Consider the following 17,113-nt stretch of genomic DNA (forward strand, 5'->3'; position numbering starts at 1 on the left):
GTTTATGTGGTTTAAGTAAAAAAACACATTATTTTCCACATACTGTACATTATTGTTTCTCCTCTATGCCCCGCCTCTCTGAAACACGTCGATTTTTACAAAGCTCATCGTTCTGAAAAGCGAGGTGTGCTCTGATTGGCCAGCTATCCAGTGCGTTGTGATTGGCTGAATACCTCAAGCGTGTGACGGAAATGTTACGCCCCTTACCATATTGTGATGCCGTGATCCGGCGCGACGACACAAAACCACTAAAACCCATTATAAACGAGGCATTTGTTGCATCCAGTGGGGACATAATTACTTATTATAATGACTTATACTGTCTTTTTACGCGTTGCGTTGTTAAATACCCTGCCTCCACTACATAGGCCTATGTTTGTCACATCATTATAAGTGTTTGATCACCACATTTGAGTTATCATTGCAAAAAATGTGTTTATGTATATATATATTCTGTTTATGTAGGATATAATATCGGTATATCGGCATCAGCCCCCAAAAAACCCATATCGGTCGGGCTCTAATAATAATAATTAATTCATACTTTGAATCCTCTGTCCTCTGGTAAATATTAGTAATTTTCTGAATGGTTGTCAGTTTAGTTACGGAATAATAATAATAATAATAATTATTATTATTATTATTATTATTGAGTAACAATTATTATTATTATTATTATTATTATTATTATTATTATTATTACTACACAACTTCTACTAATAATAATTATCATAAAAATAATCAATTTTCTGAATAGTTGTCAGTTTAGCTATAATATTAATAATAATAATAATAATATAATTAAAGACATTTATAAGAATAAGAATAATAACTGAACATACAACCATTCAGAAAATTAGTAATATTGACCAGAGGACTCTGTTTAACTCTGTAACATTATAATTGCCTTTATTATTGTCTTTAAAAAAATTTCTTAATAATAATAATAATTTGTCACAGAGCTTCCTTGAAAAAAAAGCAATAAAACTGTTGGCATACAGTAACAGTGTAAAAATACAATTAAACATGTGTTACTTAGTTCATAGTGATATGAAGGATTTGGTATCTTTGTAAAATCTGTGTACATTGTTGAGATAGTTCTCTTCTGAAACTCCAGAGGAAATGATTAAGGTGGTAGAGGGATCTGATTTGTGCTTTCTCTCCTATGGCTAGTGTGATTGTGATTGCGTACCTGTATTCCTTCTGTGCCGGGCTGCTGCAGCAGTTTGACGGTCCTCCTCGTCACCCTCTGCCCGCGTCCTTCATGCCAGGTCAGGTTGCCCCCGGTCCTGCGTGGCAGCTGATAGTTCAGCTCCTCTGCTGAGACCGTGTGCTCCAGCGCAGCCCGACAGAAGCTGAAGCTGGACGCAGCTGTGGAGGACAGACAAAGAGAGATGTTGAAGACTATAGTGTCTACATCACGGCATGTTACACAGGATCACTGTCATTGTTACAGGAAGCTCCATGACTTCTGAAACCTGAATGTCAGTCGCTACCTACTATTTTTATAAACAGTATAGTGAGGCAGTATGCATTACGCAGTATGCAACAGTCATATGCTTCATTGTTGTCACACAACCTCATTAAATTTAACATGAAATTTTAGTTAATCTGATTAAACATTGGTTATTTTGCATTGTATATAATTCTACTAAGTACAAAAAAATTCAATATAGAGATCAAATAATGACACTGGAAATAGAAGGTCAAGCATACTGCTTATATTGACAAATATTGCAATGCAGTAGCAATGTAAAAAAAAATGTAAATAAAACAGGTTATTTGAGCATATTACAAGCTTTAAAATTTCATGTTTAATTCAATGTGTTAATCGCTGTTTTTTTGTAATCATTTGAGATTACACCAATTTTAGGTTATTCAGGTTTACGGATCAAAATAATGTCATGCAAAACATGTAAAAATGCATTACAGAAATGAAAATTACTGTCATTAAAACCTGTCATTAGAATGTCAGTCACAGGTCATTGTGCCATAAATGTCTATCCATAAAAAAATATGGGTAGTACAGTAAAGACATAATACAGATAGTAAAGACTTTTATAATGTTACAAAAACGTCTGTTCTTTTGAACTTTCTACTAAATCAAAGCATCCTGAATAAACGTATCACAGTTTCCACAAAAATATGAAGCAGCACAACTGTTTTCAACAAAGATTTCTTAAGCATATTAGAATGATTTCTAAAAGGATCATGTTACACTGAAGACTGAAGTAATGATGCTGAAAATTCAGCTTTAAACTTTATCAATATAGAAATTCCGAATCACAATAAAGACAACAAATAAACACACAACAAATATAAATTAGTTATATTTTGTATATATATATATCGCACTTGATTCAGGGATGCCTCACAACCTAACAAGTCTACAAAGCAATCTTGTGCTTGAAGTCTAAAAAAGAGAAGAACAGACATCAATTCATCATCTAAGTGGCCATTGAGGGCCAGTCTTTAACCCCAGCAGATCCAGGAGACAGGTAAGATGTGTCAGGTCATGAACCCGCTGAGCAGTCCAGAAGCACTTGGAGTATGTGTGCATGAAAATGTAAATGTAGCACATCAGTATGTCAGTGTCTGTGTGCGATGCCACAACATAATTATCATACACAGGCTCTTCCATACATGCAAATTATCTGCAGAAGACAAACCTACTGTGTACAGACTACCCACTATTTTTATAAACAGTATCGTGATGCAGTATGCACTATGCGTGACACAAACATTTCAATCAGTCGTATGCTTCATTGTTGTCACACAACCTCATTACATTTATTCATCTTTGAATAAAAAATGGTTATTTTGCATTGCATAATTTAATTTTAAATAAAAAAAAGTTTAATATCAATTAATGACACTGGAAATAGAAGGTCAAGTATACTGCTTATATTGACAAATATAGCAATGTACAAGCAAGTGTAAAATATGTTATGAAAATATTTTATAAAATATAAAATTTCATGTTTAATTTAATGTGTAACTTTGCTATTTCTTTGCAATTAATTGTGAAATTTACTTGCAATTTGTGAGTAAAAATGGATTCAAATACAATCCTATACCTATTTATTTTTCATTTAATAATATAATAAACTTTATTTTAAAAGCTGCTTTTCAAAGTGGCGAACACTTAATTTTATTTTATTTTATTTTTCAGGTTAGTCAGGTATACAGGTCAATTTAATGTCTTGTAAAACATGTAAAAATGCATTATGGTAATGAAAATCAGGTGAAAAATGTGCTTACTTGTCATCAAAATCATGTGACAATGCAAAAATGTTAAAGTTGCGATGAAGCGGAAGTAGCAATGGGTATTATTTTCTATATTGTGACATACATCCATTTTGGAGGTAAAAAAAAACTGAACACATATACAGGTGCATCTCAATAAATTAGAATGTCATGGAAAAGTTCATTAGATGAATCATTCACAATAAGATCTATTAGGTCTACATGTATTTACAAAATAAATAGTGTGAATTATCATTTCATGCTGACTTTAATGGTCCTAAAAATAATCTTTAATTACTTAACGGAAATTTTTATTCTATTTAAATAAAGCTTAAATAAAGTAGTATACTAGTAAGCTATTTCGAGCATAGTCCAATCTCTCACTTTTCCCTTTCTACCATTTGCAATCCTCAGCTGCTTTAACCAAACACCCAACTGCAAATAAAAAACTACAGATAAAAGCTTATAAAAGGTCATTGGTCTTTCTTTTCCTTTCTCTGACCTTCTTCTACCTCCGACTCTCTCTATCTCTTTCTGTGTATCTACCTCTCCCAGTTGGCTTTCTTATGTAAGCCCTTTTTCCAGCATTGCTAATGTGAATAGTGCTACGGAGAGTACAAAATATTTAATGAAGGGTAAAAGATGATACCAGCGCATATCAGCACGTAAAAGATTAAAAAACAAGAGCGCAAGTCAGTGAGAAAGAGAAAGAGGGAGTGAGAGATCAAAAGTGAGGAAAGTCTGTAAATAAAACATTAATGGCCATTCACAAAAACTCACAAAGCACTGAGATAGCGCTACACGGCTTGGAAAAAGTTTTGTTTGTCTGGTTAAGCTGGTCTCAAAGCTCTTTGCATAGAGCCTCATTGCGTGAAGAGCTAGAATCCATTGTGTTTCAAACTGTGCTGCAGTCGCCGCTAGCTCTCTGTTAACTGAAGTATTATAAAAGCGACTGTGGGAAAAAGGAAACTCTGGGAAAACCGGCTTGGAGATGCTGACAGCTAAAACAAAAGTGTTTCCACCTATCAAAACTATCCCAAAGGGCAGGTCAAGTTCATAGTGTAATCATGGGGTGATGGGAAAAGAGTGGATCACGGAGAAGTTTGTCAGGGTTCAGTGATGTGTTTTCTCTGCTTTCCTCACTGTTCTTTCTCTCCTGGGCAGACAGGAAACGAAAGCCACAGGCTTATTACTGCCAATCAAATCCATGGGAGGCAAAAATTAGAGCTCTCGACACACTGAGATGGATAAGAAACACATCCCATCACTCAAAGAAAGGGGTGTGGTTAAAGACTGTACAGCATCTGTCAGTCATCCACAGGGGGCTGCGGCTAAGAATGATACTTTCTCTGGATATCCTGCTGGATCTACCCATCTGTCCAAATTACTATGTGTCAGCATTTCAGTTGGATTCAGAGAACACGAATTTCCACTTGACATCCCAGAAGGAGAAATTGGCTGTGTCTGAATATGCCTACTTCCCTACTAGCAGGCCAAAAACCTATGACCTACTATTTTTGAATTGATGCATTCAATACAAATGAATGAATTGGTTAAAAGAATGATTCAATGACTCACTCTTGAACAAACACTGGATATATGACCCCTCTATATCCTCATTCACTATCCCTTACTTTAGTCCACTAAAATAGTCCACTGAATAAGTAAATGAAAATGAGTGAGCATACTACTAGCATATACATACTAGCATACTACTTTTACCATTTTTACTATTTCTTTCTATGGTAGAAATAGTAATAGCATGCTAGTATGCAATTCAGAATTTAGTTTCAACCCCAAATGAATCAGTGTTTTTGAATGCACTGGTTTCAGTGATTGATTCACTGACTCATAAAGACAGTCACTTGTCGCCACCTACTGGCATACTGATGTCACTGAAAAATCCCCACCAATAACACTCACGGCCATTCACATTTGACGACCAGAATAATAAAGGTAAATTAGGGCTGTCATTTTAGCATGTTAATTTAATGAATTAATCACAAAAAATAATACAATTAAAATATTTTAACGCAATTAACGCACCCGTCCCGTCTCAGACCTGTACGTCATCTTACATTTCATAGAGTTGACTGTTGACAAACATGATGCAGGGCAATAACTCACTGCATAATGTAACCTATAAAATGCTGTTATTTGCCCTTAAAATGTAAGATATTGGTGCAAAAAATGCCCCTGTATGAGTTTTTGTCTCATATTTATATCATATGATAAGCGATATCACAAAAGCAGCAATATCACACAAGTGTTGTTTTTGTCCCAAATAGCATGAGTGCAAATGTAATCTTATACAACAGTTCTGTAAATAAGAAGCTAATATTGTGTTATATTTGAGATATTATCTATAAAGCCACAGCAGAAAGACATTTACTGCCACCTACTATCAGTTTTAGTTTCTTAGAGTATCATTTCATTAAAAAACATAATAAATAAATAAATACAAAAATAAATAAATAAATTAGGTTCACCCAAAAAGAATAATTCTGTCATCATTTACTCACCCTCATGTCGTTTCAAACCTGTATCACTTTCTTCCTTTTATGGAACATAAAAGAAAATAATGCAGAATGTTGGTAACTAGAAGAAAGAAGAATGTTGGTAAACAAGCTGATTTGGTAACCAATGACTTTCATTGTATGAACAAAAAAATACGGAGATGTTTTCCAAATTACTTCTTTTATGTTCCATAATTTCTGTTAGGCCGATATAGCCTAAAAGTTTATGTGTAAATACATTTTATGTTGAATCAAATATTTATTTCTAAAGCTTCTTTTTGTAATAACTACTTGATACTTTTCTCATTTAACACAATAATGGCTGTAAATGATCTTTTGGGGGTATTTTCACAGCCAAATTTAATTTGCGATTAATTAATCGCCACAACATGTAATACAGCCCTAATGTAAACATATTATGAATATATAAATAACAGCACGTTTCCTGGAAGATGTAGTTTGTACTATTGGTTTGCACATACATGCAATACAAAGACTACAGTATATTGTTGATTATGGCAAATGGTGATCAAAAAAAGAAAGTCAGATGAGTTGTCTCTCTGGGCAACTGCTGACTTTAATACCATGATGCTGTGTCTTTTTGTCTTTAAGATGATAGTTTAGATAATGGCACACTGGTGAAGAATTTCAGGAGTAATATTGGGTAGTGAGATGACTTCTGACCCTCATTGGGCTTCAGAATGTGACCTTGGCCAGAATTGATCTTTAGCCCTTCAGTGTGAAGACAAAGGGCGGTCTCGACACCACCATCAGGAGAGGGGAGGAGGCAGACAGCAGAGGTCAAATGTGGACAAAAGTCTGAATATTTCCATTAAATATTCTGGGATGGAGATGTACAAAGCTCTTTGAGTGCTGATGCAAGGCACTAAACCACTTAGATATATGTAACAGAAGACAAAGACAGAGAGAGAGAGGGAAACGGGGCAAGGAGAGCTAAGTTAATGCAAAGAGAGAGAGATCCAATGGCAAATGCTTTCAACCCCGAAGAAAGAGTCACTCTCCTGCCTGATTTGATTGATGGAACGGCTTAGATCTTCTCCAGCCACCGCAGAAAAAGCTTAATCGTGAAAGTTTCCAAACTTCTTTGACATTTCCTTGCTTTTTTTTTTACGGTCAATAGCAAGCAATTACCCTGCGGTTTGGTGTGGCTTGTGGGAAGGTCATACCGAGTCAAAGCCCATGGTAGATTACTGCAGCACTTTTGGAAAAACTCATTCCTTCCTAAAGAAAGTACTACACTACTAAACTTTCCCAGAGGCTCCAAGACTCCTTCACCTGTCAACCAAGTTGGCATCTAAAGCACTTGCACTACCTTCCCCCTTGAAAATGCCACTTACTTCCTGAAGTACCAGGCAGAAAACTAAAACAAATACATGTGTGGAAAAAATATATGAACACATTATAAATCACACATGCATAAGCATATTTTCTGCATAAACACTACAAGTTTAAAGTTTGGACACACCTACTCTTTCTATTACTATTTTACATTATTATTTTTAGTATAAATTAATACTTTATTATTACTATTTTACATTTTAGAATAATTGTACAGTCATTAAAGCTATGAAATATTCAAGTGGTATGCAAAAAGCATAGGAATTATGTAATTAGGAATTATGTAGTGACTAAAAAAAATGTAATACAAAAAATTTTTTAGAAGTTTTTTTTTTTTCAGTGCTGATTGCTATATTACAAATACATATAACATTAATGTATACTACCTTTCAGAAGTTTGCTTGAATATATTTAATGGTAACACTTTAGAATTGGGAGCACATATTCACTATTAACTAAGAGATTTCCCTGAACAAACTCCTAATTTGCTGCTTATTAATAGTTAGTAAGTTATTTGTTAAGTTTAGGTACAGGGTGGATTAAGGGATCTAAAATACGGTCATGCAGAATAAGGCATTAATATGTGCTTTATAAGTACTAATAAACAGCCAATATGCTAGAAATATGCATGCTAATAAGCAACTAATTAATTGTGAGAATTGGTCCTTAAAATAAAGTGTTACCTGTTTTGGTAATGGCAAAGCTGAATTTTCAGCAGCCATTACTCCAGTCTTTTTTTTTTTTCAGGATTCTTTGATCAATAGAACAGCATTTATTTGAAAAAAAAAAAAAAAAAACTTGTAACATTAAAAAAACTTTTATTTCACTGCTGTCACTTTTGATCAATTTAATGCATACTTTTATGAATAAAAGTATTAATTTCTATTTAAAAAAAATTTAAAGAAAACTTCTGGATGGCAGTGTATGTCAATATTGGTAAAAAAGCATGTTAAAGTGTCTTTAAAAATGTCAACTTTTGCTCTTTAAACCACATTTAACATGAAATTGTTAACTAAATATACCACAAGCTAGTAGAAAACAGTCCTGAGATTACCTTTTCAATATATAAGTCTATTCCATATCAGCATGTCTTCCAGCTGGGTGTTCAATCCATGGTTATGGAGTATTTACTAAAGGGAAGTCCTGCGGACTCTATCTTGAACCCCAGAAATGAAGCATGAAATTATTCCATCTTGACCCAACTCTAGAGAGCAGGTCAATCATGTCGAGAAAAATACCATAAAAATATAAAGTTGTACTCAAATAATGTGTTGTCGGGCTTCATCCATATAAACTAGCTTTAGTACTGGCTGGCAGAGTGAATAGTCCCATCTCTCTTTTTTTTTTACTTCAAGACCCCCAAAGGAAACTCTTCTGCCCCACAAAGGCAAGCAGAGACAATAAGGTCCATCATGAATTCAGCTTATGTAAATTGTGATTCTTCAGCACACATCCAATTTGGTCCTGGGTTAAATGACTAGATTTATCATTTATCCGACACAAAGTCGACATAACATAGTTAAACCTTGGAAGTTCCAGTGAATCTCTAAACTGACATGAGGCAAAGCAGCTTTAAATTTGAAGTTGAACTGAAGTTGCTAGAAGAATTAGACATTAAAGTTCAACTCAAACCACACACAGGCCAAACATGACACATACAGTACACTTGAGGGTTGTTCAGTTTGTCACATTCATGACCTGCATGGCTAAAAAAAGACACAGACGTCTATTTAGATCTATGAATCTGTCAGATCTGTCAGATCTATGAAACAATCAGTCTGCTGGAGATCAGATCGTTTCGACAGCCAGCAAATCAACCCAGAATGGAGGAAGATTGACAGAGGAGAGGCATTAAAGGGGTCATAGGATGCCCATTTTCCACAAGTTGATATGATTCTTTAGGGTCTTAATGAAAAGTCTGTAACATAGTTTGGTTAAAATTTCTCAATGGTAACCACCTTTTTTTTACCCTGTCAAAAACAGCTCTTTTCAGATCAAGCCGTTTTTGTAGCATTTTCCTTTAAATGTTAATGAGCTATGCTGACCCCGCACAGGCATCTGCGATCGGCTCGATTTGAGAAAGGGTAAAGATTTTAGTAGATTAACAAAAAACCACTGGGTGGATTTTTATCATTTTAGGGTGGTTGTGTACACACACTGCCAACACACATTTCAGTTCAAACAACTTGTAAAAGTGCATGTAGCGTCCTATGACCCCTTTAAGAATAACAGGAGATCTCCTGCTGAAAAGACAAGTCTGAGGCGGCCTCCGTCAACAGAAAGAAACATCATTAAACAAGGAAAACAAACAACACAGGAAAGGATTATTCACTGCAACATTGATTTTCTAACCAAAAACAACATTCCTACAGAAGCTGGTTAATAGCAAGGAAAATAAATCTTCCATGTTGAGAAACAGATATTTATTCAGCTAGTTGTTAAGGTAAAGATAAGACATAAAGTTATCAGTCTTATCCATCTACAACTACATTAATCACAATTAAGGTGAATACACAACAAACTAGAATACTCACTAATTTATATAACTTGACATTATAGTTAAAGTCATATTAATGAGCTAAATATTCTGCTAAAAAAAGACCTAAAATGTGAATCTTTTAAAAATCTGTTCATTTACAACAATCGTCTGAACAAGCTGATTCAAAACTACTCAGCCTTTCCAATGCTACATATGAGAAACAGAACCATTTAAGATGAACCGGTTCACTAGAATGAATCAGCGTTTTCAAAGCTATGAGAAAGGGTGCTGTTTAGGGTGAACTGATTCACTAGAACAAACCAGCCTTGCCAATGCTACATATGAGAAAGAGAACTGTTTAGGATTAACTGATTCACTAGAACGATTCAGTTTTTCCAATGCTACATACCTGTATGACAAAGAGAGCTCGTTAGAATGAAGCAATTCACTAGAACAAATCGGTTTATATTGCTACATATGAGAAAGAGAGCCATTTAGGGTGAACCGGCTGACTAGAATTAACTGAACTTGTTAGTGCTACATATGAGAGAGAGATGAGGATGTCTTTGATTACCTCAGTTTTCTCAACAGAGAAGTTACTTGTACAATACAGCATTAAACATCAATGTAGCGTCTGAGTGCACTACACCACTAAATGTTGGGGTTGGTAGTAGATTTTAGTTATTTACTCAGCATAAATATCACTGTAAAAAAAAATCCATAAAATTTACGGTAAAAAATACGGTAGCAACGTTTTAGGTTTTACGGTTTTAACTTAAATTTACAGTTAAATACCGTAATTTCATTAACTGATATAATGTTAATATACCAACCTATTGAAGTACTGAAATCTGTTTTGTACCTTTGTAATACACTGATAACCACCAAATGCAGGTGGTGATGAGAAAGTCACACAATGAACCAAAGCCTATCACAAGCAGCTTTTAAATAATAAAATATATAGAAGGTGCACAGTGTCATTCACACAAACACCAAACACCATCATGGTAACACACATGAAACTGAAATAATGCAATAAACATTCATTAACAACATTACGTATAACACACAACCCTAATATACAAAACTGATAAGAAAAAAACTAAGAAGAAAGTTATTTTAACAAAAAAAACCCATCAAATTGGAAATGTAACGCAGGGAATTCTGGGAATGTCAATTTACGGTTATTCACTGTAAATTATACGGTCTTTTTCACTTCCAAAAATGGTATACTACCGTAAAATTAATGTCCAATACATGTAATGTCCAATACAGTTTTTCACCGTATATAGTAGGGGAATTTACCATTAACCATTTAACAGGTTTTTACTGTAGCATTTTTACAGTTTTTTACCGTTAAATTCACGGTCATTTTTTACAGCATGCAACTACAACCGTTCAAAAAATGTTTTTCATCTTTTGTTTTGCACTGACTGTAAGTCACTTTGGATAAACATATCTGCTGTTTGCTTTAAACTGATGTAAAAATATGATATATGTGTATTTTTTATTTGAAGGCTCTCACTTTGCTGCCTCATGTGTAGGACTTGCATAAGCGTGGCATAACAGGTCTGAGGTGGGCAACTCCTTCCTGTCCTAATATAATGTGTGTGAATTATTCATGCACACAGACTTCATCATCTGAAAGCCTTCGTGTCACACATAAACCAAACCTTGTAGAGTGAGCTAATGTCCCCAAACCGTGTAGCTGTGATAAAGTAAATGATATCCATAAAAGAGATGAGGACTTAATTGTGAATGCAAAAAACAAAGCTCAGTTTGGAGGGAAACTTTGACCTTGAAGGAAAACTTTTTTATACAGACTTCATTAGCATATTCAGCATCTTCTGCATAATCAGAATACTTAATTACCAGGTATCAAATACTAAATATTCACTTATAAGATCCAGCAGTCCTTCAATTTTTCATTATAATTACATAATGTTCTGACCTTTCTTTTGTGAATGTGCTGTCATTGTGAGCTACTGTACTGAATAAATCATACACATCCCATTAGTATCCTAAATCTGTGCATATTTCTCTCCTGATTCAGATGAGACAACGTTTTCACTGGAAAAAGCAATATTATGGATAGAGAACTCTTATTTTGGCCGGAAACAATGGTTTGACGTTAAAAAAGTCTTACTGGAGTGGTGTGGATTACTTGTGGATTATTGAGATGCTTTTATCAGCTGTTTGGACTCTCATTCTGACGGCACCCATTCACTACAGAGGGTCCATTGGTGAGCAAGTGATGCAATGCTACATTTCTCCAAGTCTGTTCTGATGAACAAACAAACTCATATACATTCTGGATGGCCTGAGGGTGAGTAAATTTACAGCACATTTTTATTTTCCTTTAATGTTAGCTACATTACTAAGTAAAAGATGCAATTGCTCCAATATAGGTTAGACACACAAGCACAAGATCCCAACAATATCACACACTGAGCTGAGATCTGGCATGAAAGTCTGCAATCCAAAGTCAAAGATTTCTATTCAAATATTACCCATCAAATTCTTTCAAGACCCAGTTATCTGAGCTATACCCACATTCTTTTTATAACTGTCTTACTCTAATTCATATATATTTTTATTTCTCCCTTAAGGAATTTTAGGAGAAACATCTGATATGAATGACACATATGAAACGTATTATGAAATATAACTGACAGCTAAATTAGGTCTCCTGAGCACTGAGAGAAATAAAACGTTCCTCTGGGACAAACACTACAAAATTCATTATTGTAAACCATTCAACCAATAGTAATTAAGAAAAAGCAGACCTACCCAAGTATTTGAAAAAAAGCCCACAATAATGAATAACAAATGTACCTTCGATGAAACTCTGTATGGCAGTTCTGTACGCCGGGGCAGTGCCAGACTGAACCACCACTACCCTGTGCCTCCTCATGGGCCTGTCCCGCCGGCTACAGCCAGCCTACCTTCACCCCAATTCAGCCGCGGGAGTCAACCGGCCCGACCTGGGCACTGCTGGGAGCAGAAAGGGCAAGAACAGCCACAGTCCAGAACACAGAACATGTTACTGTGCATTTCAAGATTGTTAAAATAGGAGACAAGAGCTTTCAGTGAACTAACATCCAGCCGCATATATAAACAAAAGCATATAAGCCAGATCAGATGCTCCTAACAGATCAATGGAGCCAACCTCTGCTGTCCAATGTACTCAACTCTGGCCCCAATCAATACTCTTTTGACTGTATTGACTTCGGAAATGTGTGTCTGTGGATGAAAAAATCTATAAATGGCAACTATAATGTAACTGCTTTTTTAATAAACAGTGCAAGTGGGTAAAATATTCATCCATTTATGAATTATATACATGTATGCATTAGAACAGTCAAAGTTAACATGTTAATGTATGTGATTGTTTAAATGTTTAGTAAGTAGTATTGAACAAAATGGAGGAATAAAGGAACTAATCAATGATGAAACAAAGAAACGAATGAATGAATGAATGAAAGAAACGGGGAACAAAAGGAAGGAAAATAGAAAGAAAGAAAGGATGAGGAAACAGAAGGAAGAAAGGAAAGAATGAACCAATGAAAAGGAAGGATGGAATTAGAGATGAAACAGTATGAAAAGTTCTTATAACGATTATTGTGACCAAAATTATCACGGTTATCAGTATTATCACACGGTATTGTTAAATGTGCTGGAAATGTTCAAAAAGTACTGACACATAAATCGTTTCACCAAGTTTTATATTTAAAATCAACAAAGAACAAATAAATTACTTTTTGTTTGCATAAACACTAAAGCAATAACATTCCCACCGATGTCTGGATTTTAACATGACTGACAACAGTTTATCTAATAACGTGTATGAAATGTTCAAATAAAGCTTTGAAAAAGTTTCATAGTAAACCTCACCTTTCAGCCTTTAAATAAAGAAAAGCGTTAAGTCTTGATTAATAAATGGTCAGATGTATTTTTTCTGCTCCATAAATAATTGTAGATACCTTATCCGAATTGTTTAAATGTGTAGAATCCACATAAGCTTGTTTTTCATCAACCGGTCAAATTTACAGCAGGCTGAATGTAAATGTAACTCTCTGTAAATCCACTCTCTGACACTTGGTGCTGATTATGGAAGAGCAGAATTGGAGCTGTTTCCCGGTAACCTCCGTGGACAAAGCAGCATTGCGATAAGAACACTACTTTATTAGGTATTACATTGAGTGAAGATGAAAACAAAATGCCATCAAATCTTTTCTGAAAACTGTCTGAACCTTCAGAGGTACATTCATATAATGAATTCATTCATATATTCATTTGTATAATCAAAATCCCTATATATAGTCTTTGGTATAATTCCCTTAGCTTTCTTTTAAAACCTCCCAGCTTTCCGCCAAGTCTTCACACAAAACAAAACGGCTCTGCACGTTCTGCGCACATGAGACTGTTACTTAAAACTCCGCTTTATGCCAAACAGTATTTATTTATCCTGAGTTGTTCAAATCGCAGTAATTGACTATGGTTTTAATGATAATTAAAATATGAAACGGTAATACTAACCGTGGGGAATTGATTTATTGTCAAACCGGTAATTGTTTCATCCAGGATAAAAGGAAAGAAAGAGGGATGGAACTTACAGAATGAAGAAAGTAGGAAGGATGAACTAACCAATGATGAAACAAGCAAACAGATGGATGAATGAAACAAGGGAACAAAAAGATGGAAGGGAAAAGGGACGAAAGAAACATATGAAGGAAATGAAAGGAAGGAAGGAAGGAAGGAAGGGAGGGAGGGAGGGAGGTGAAAAGAAAGAAAGGATGCGATGAACCAGATAAATGAATGAAGGAAAGAACGAAAGGAAGGACTGAGGGAACAGAAGGAAAAAAGGAAGGAATGAACAAATGAAGGAAAGAAGTAACAAAAACTGAAAGAAGAAAGGAAGGTAGGAAGGATGAATTAACCAACAATGAAAAAACCAACAAACAAATGAGAGGAGGAGAGAGTCACATCTGTTCACCAGAGAGAGAGAGAGTAATAATAATGGACAAACAGCAGTGAGGACAGAGAGTGAGAGTAATGAACAGCAGAGTGCAGCAGATCACACACACACTCACACAGACAGTGGGGCGTGTCTCAGTGTGTCTCCAACTCAATTCACAGCTGTGTGTGTGTGTGTGTGTGTGTGTGTGTGTGTTTACTGAACTGCAATCTGCTTACTTATCAGACATCTAGGTGCAAACAGGCCGCCTCAGCTGAGATACTCACAGGAGGTGCTGCTACACAAATCAGTGTCAGTTTAACTTGCGTGCGTGCACACACACACACACACACACATTTGCAAACACTTGCAAAATGCAAACTTTTTCTGTACAGTGGGAGAAACTTATTCCACCATATTTTCATCTGCCATCCTCAGTGCTTGGTGAATATAGTCAGTCTGTAATTGCTGTTGTAACACGAGGTCAGTCCCGGGTGCTGCCGTCTCTCCACGACCCAAATTAACAGTCAATCTCACCCAAATCCATTACAGACAACAAGCCAAGCCCCGCTTCTCACATTCATTTCTCTTCCTCGTTTAGCTTCTCCTCTCTCCTCCTTTTCTCCTTTCCTAGAATGTCTCTGATGGTTGTTAAAGGGTTACTATACAGTTGCTAATTGGTTATTAGGGCATTGTCAAGAGGTCTTGGGTGGTTGCAGAGTGGTCAAATTAGTAGCCTGATCTTATTAGCGTTCATAATGTTTACTCATACATTTTGTGCACTAAAACACTGAAACAAAATATATAGATGCATTGATGGCATCTAAAAATTTAGAAATAAATCCTTTACATTATATTACAAATTTATTTTATTTCTGCATTTTTTTATTTCTGCAACCCTTAAGAGCGCACCCCTAAACCTAACCACTTGTCAACAAACATAAAAACTGAAAAGGTAAATTACATTTATTTTAGTTCCAATATTTTATAGATTTTTTTAAGCTTCTGAAGACTTGGAATATAATGTTGCAATAAATGGATTATGGTTATAATTATAATATACATTTTAATAATTTCAGCAAACAAAGCTATAATTAAGTAACTTTTATAAACAATTAAATAACAAGTCTAGGCTTAGGTAAATGCTTAATAAATGTAACAAGAAATAAAATAAATAAAGGCATACTCCACCCAAATATTAAAACTCTGTTATAATTTACTCATGTATTATGAGAAATGTATTCTAGTTTTTTTAGTTTTTTTTTTAATGGAGGTCTACGGGCCCCAATGTTGTTTGGTTTCCAAAGTTCTTCAAAATAATGTATCTTCTTTTATGATACACTGATGAAAGTAAGTCATACAACATGAGGATGAGTAAATGATGACAGAATTGTAAATTTTGGGTGAATCTCTTTAACTACAATCAAATCATTGATAATATCATTCATGTTCGTACAAATGGCGCGGGATGAATTATCCAAGTTTAATATTTTAGAGAATAGGGTTTGTTTGACTCCCAGAAAGAGCAATAGTAATTGCCTTAGCAATTACTCTCCACACTTGTATTCAGAAAACATCTCTCTCTTGTCTCATTCACACAGACAGTCTCACAGAGAGTAGAAAGATATGTGTTCATAAGGTATGAACTCACTCAAGTCCTCAAAGGACCCAAATGTAATCTCTCTCTCTCTGTCTTTCTGATTGTTGCTTTATTCTCCAATCACTGTATTCTCTTGCTTTAATTGCCATGTTATCAGACTCTCCCCAGCTCCCCCTCTCTCTGCCTGACAGCTATGCCAATTACCCATCTGTATTGTGTGCTGTCTGGGCAGGGAGGCTCCAGGTAGCCAAGAGAACCAACACTGGCCATTTAGACACAGAACAGAAAAGAGAATAAAAGCTGCCGCTCTTTATACATTCACAGTCTCTCCATAGACTCATGTGCTGAATGAACACTCTCTCCATCTGTCTGCCATTGCTATTTTTCAAGACAGGAAACAAAGCTACTACTGGCAAATGTTATAAATAGATACTATAATTAATAAAAAATATTGTGGTATATGCTAAGCAGTTCATTATTTTTTAGCATTTATTCCACAGTACAGCCAGGCTAGTACCTACATTTTGACTATTAACTATTAATACCAGATACTAGTATCAATCTGTGCCATTAAGTCTGCAGGTTTGCCTTTTAAGTTTGCTTTTTAGTCTACTTCACTTCTACAGTCCTGCTTTGCAATGAGTTTAGGAAAGTCAGTGGATGATATCTTTTATGCTATCTGTCATTTTAATAACATGACCTAGTATGCTAGCAAGCTATAAACACACATAAATATTACCTTTGTTTTTATGCTAAATAGTGTTGTCCGGTATTAAAGGGGTCATATGATGCTGCTAAAAAGAACATTATTTTGAGTATATGGTGTAATGAAATGTGTTTATGCGTTTAAGGTTCAAAAAACATTATTTTCCACATACTGTACATTATTGTTTCTCCTCTATGCCCCACCTTTCTGAAACACGTCGATTTTTACAAAGCTCATCGGTCTGAAAAGC

General features: G+C 35.0%; 1 protein-coding gene across 2 annotated transcripts in view; it reads right to left on the reverse strand.

Annotated features, from left to right (window-relative positions):
- The window catches only part of LOC107705743 (sterile alpha motif domain-containing protein 10-like), a 67,046-nt gene that overhangs the window by 33,424 nt on the left and 16,509 nt on the right, over positions 1-17,113 (reverse strand). The window contains exons 1-2 of one of the 2 annotated variants that reach the window (XM_016509196.1): positions 12,436-12,624; positions 1,193-1,371 (exon numbers count right to left, since the gene is read on the reverse strand). In XM_016509196.1, coding sequence (XP_016364682.1) covers positions 1,193-1,371; positions 12,436-12,514 — 258 coding nt within the window. In that variant the 5' untranslated portion in view covers positions 12,515-12,624. Of the gene's footprint in view, positions 1-1,192; positions 1,372-12,435; positions 12,625-17,113 lie in introns of those variants that run through there. The other variant, XM_016509197.1, reaches the window with a different exon arrangement.

Source organism: Sinocyclocheilus rhinocerous, unplaced genomic scaffold (genome assembly GCF_001515625.1).
Source record: "Sinocyclocheilus rhinocerous isolate Xijiao unplaced genomic scaffold, SAMN03320098_v1.1 scaffold263, whole genome shotgun sequence".
Classification (NCBI taxonomy): Eukaryota; Metazoa; Chordata; class Actinopteri; order Cypriniformes; family Cyprinidae; genus Sinocyclocheilus; species Sinocyclocheilus rhinocerous.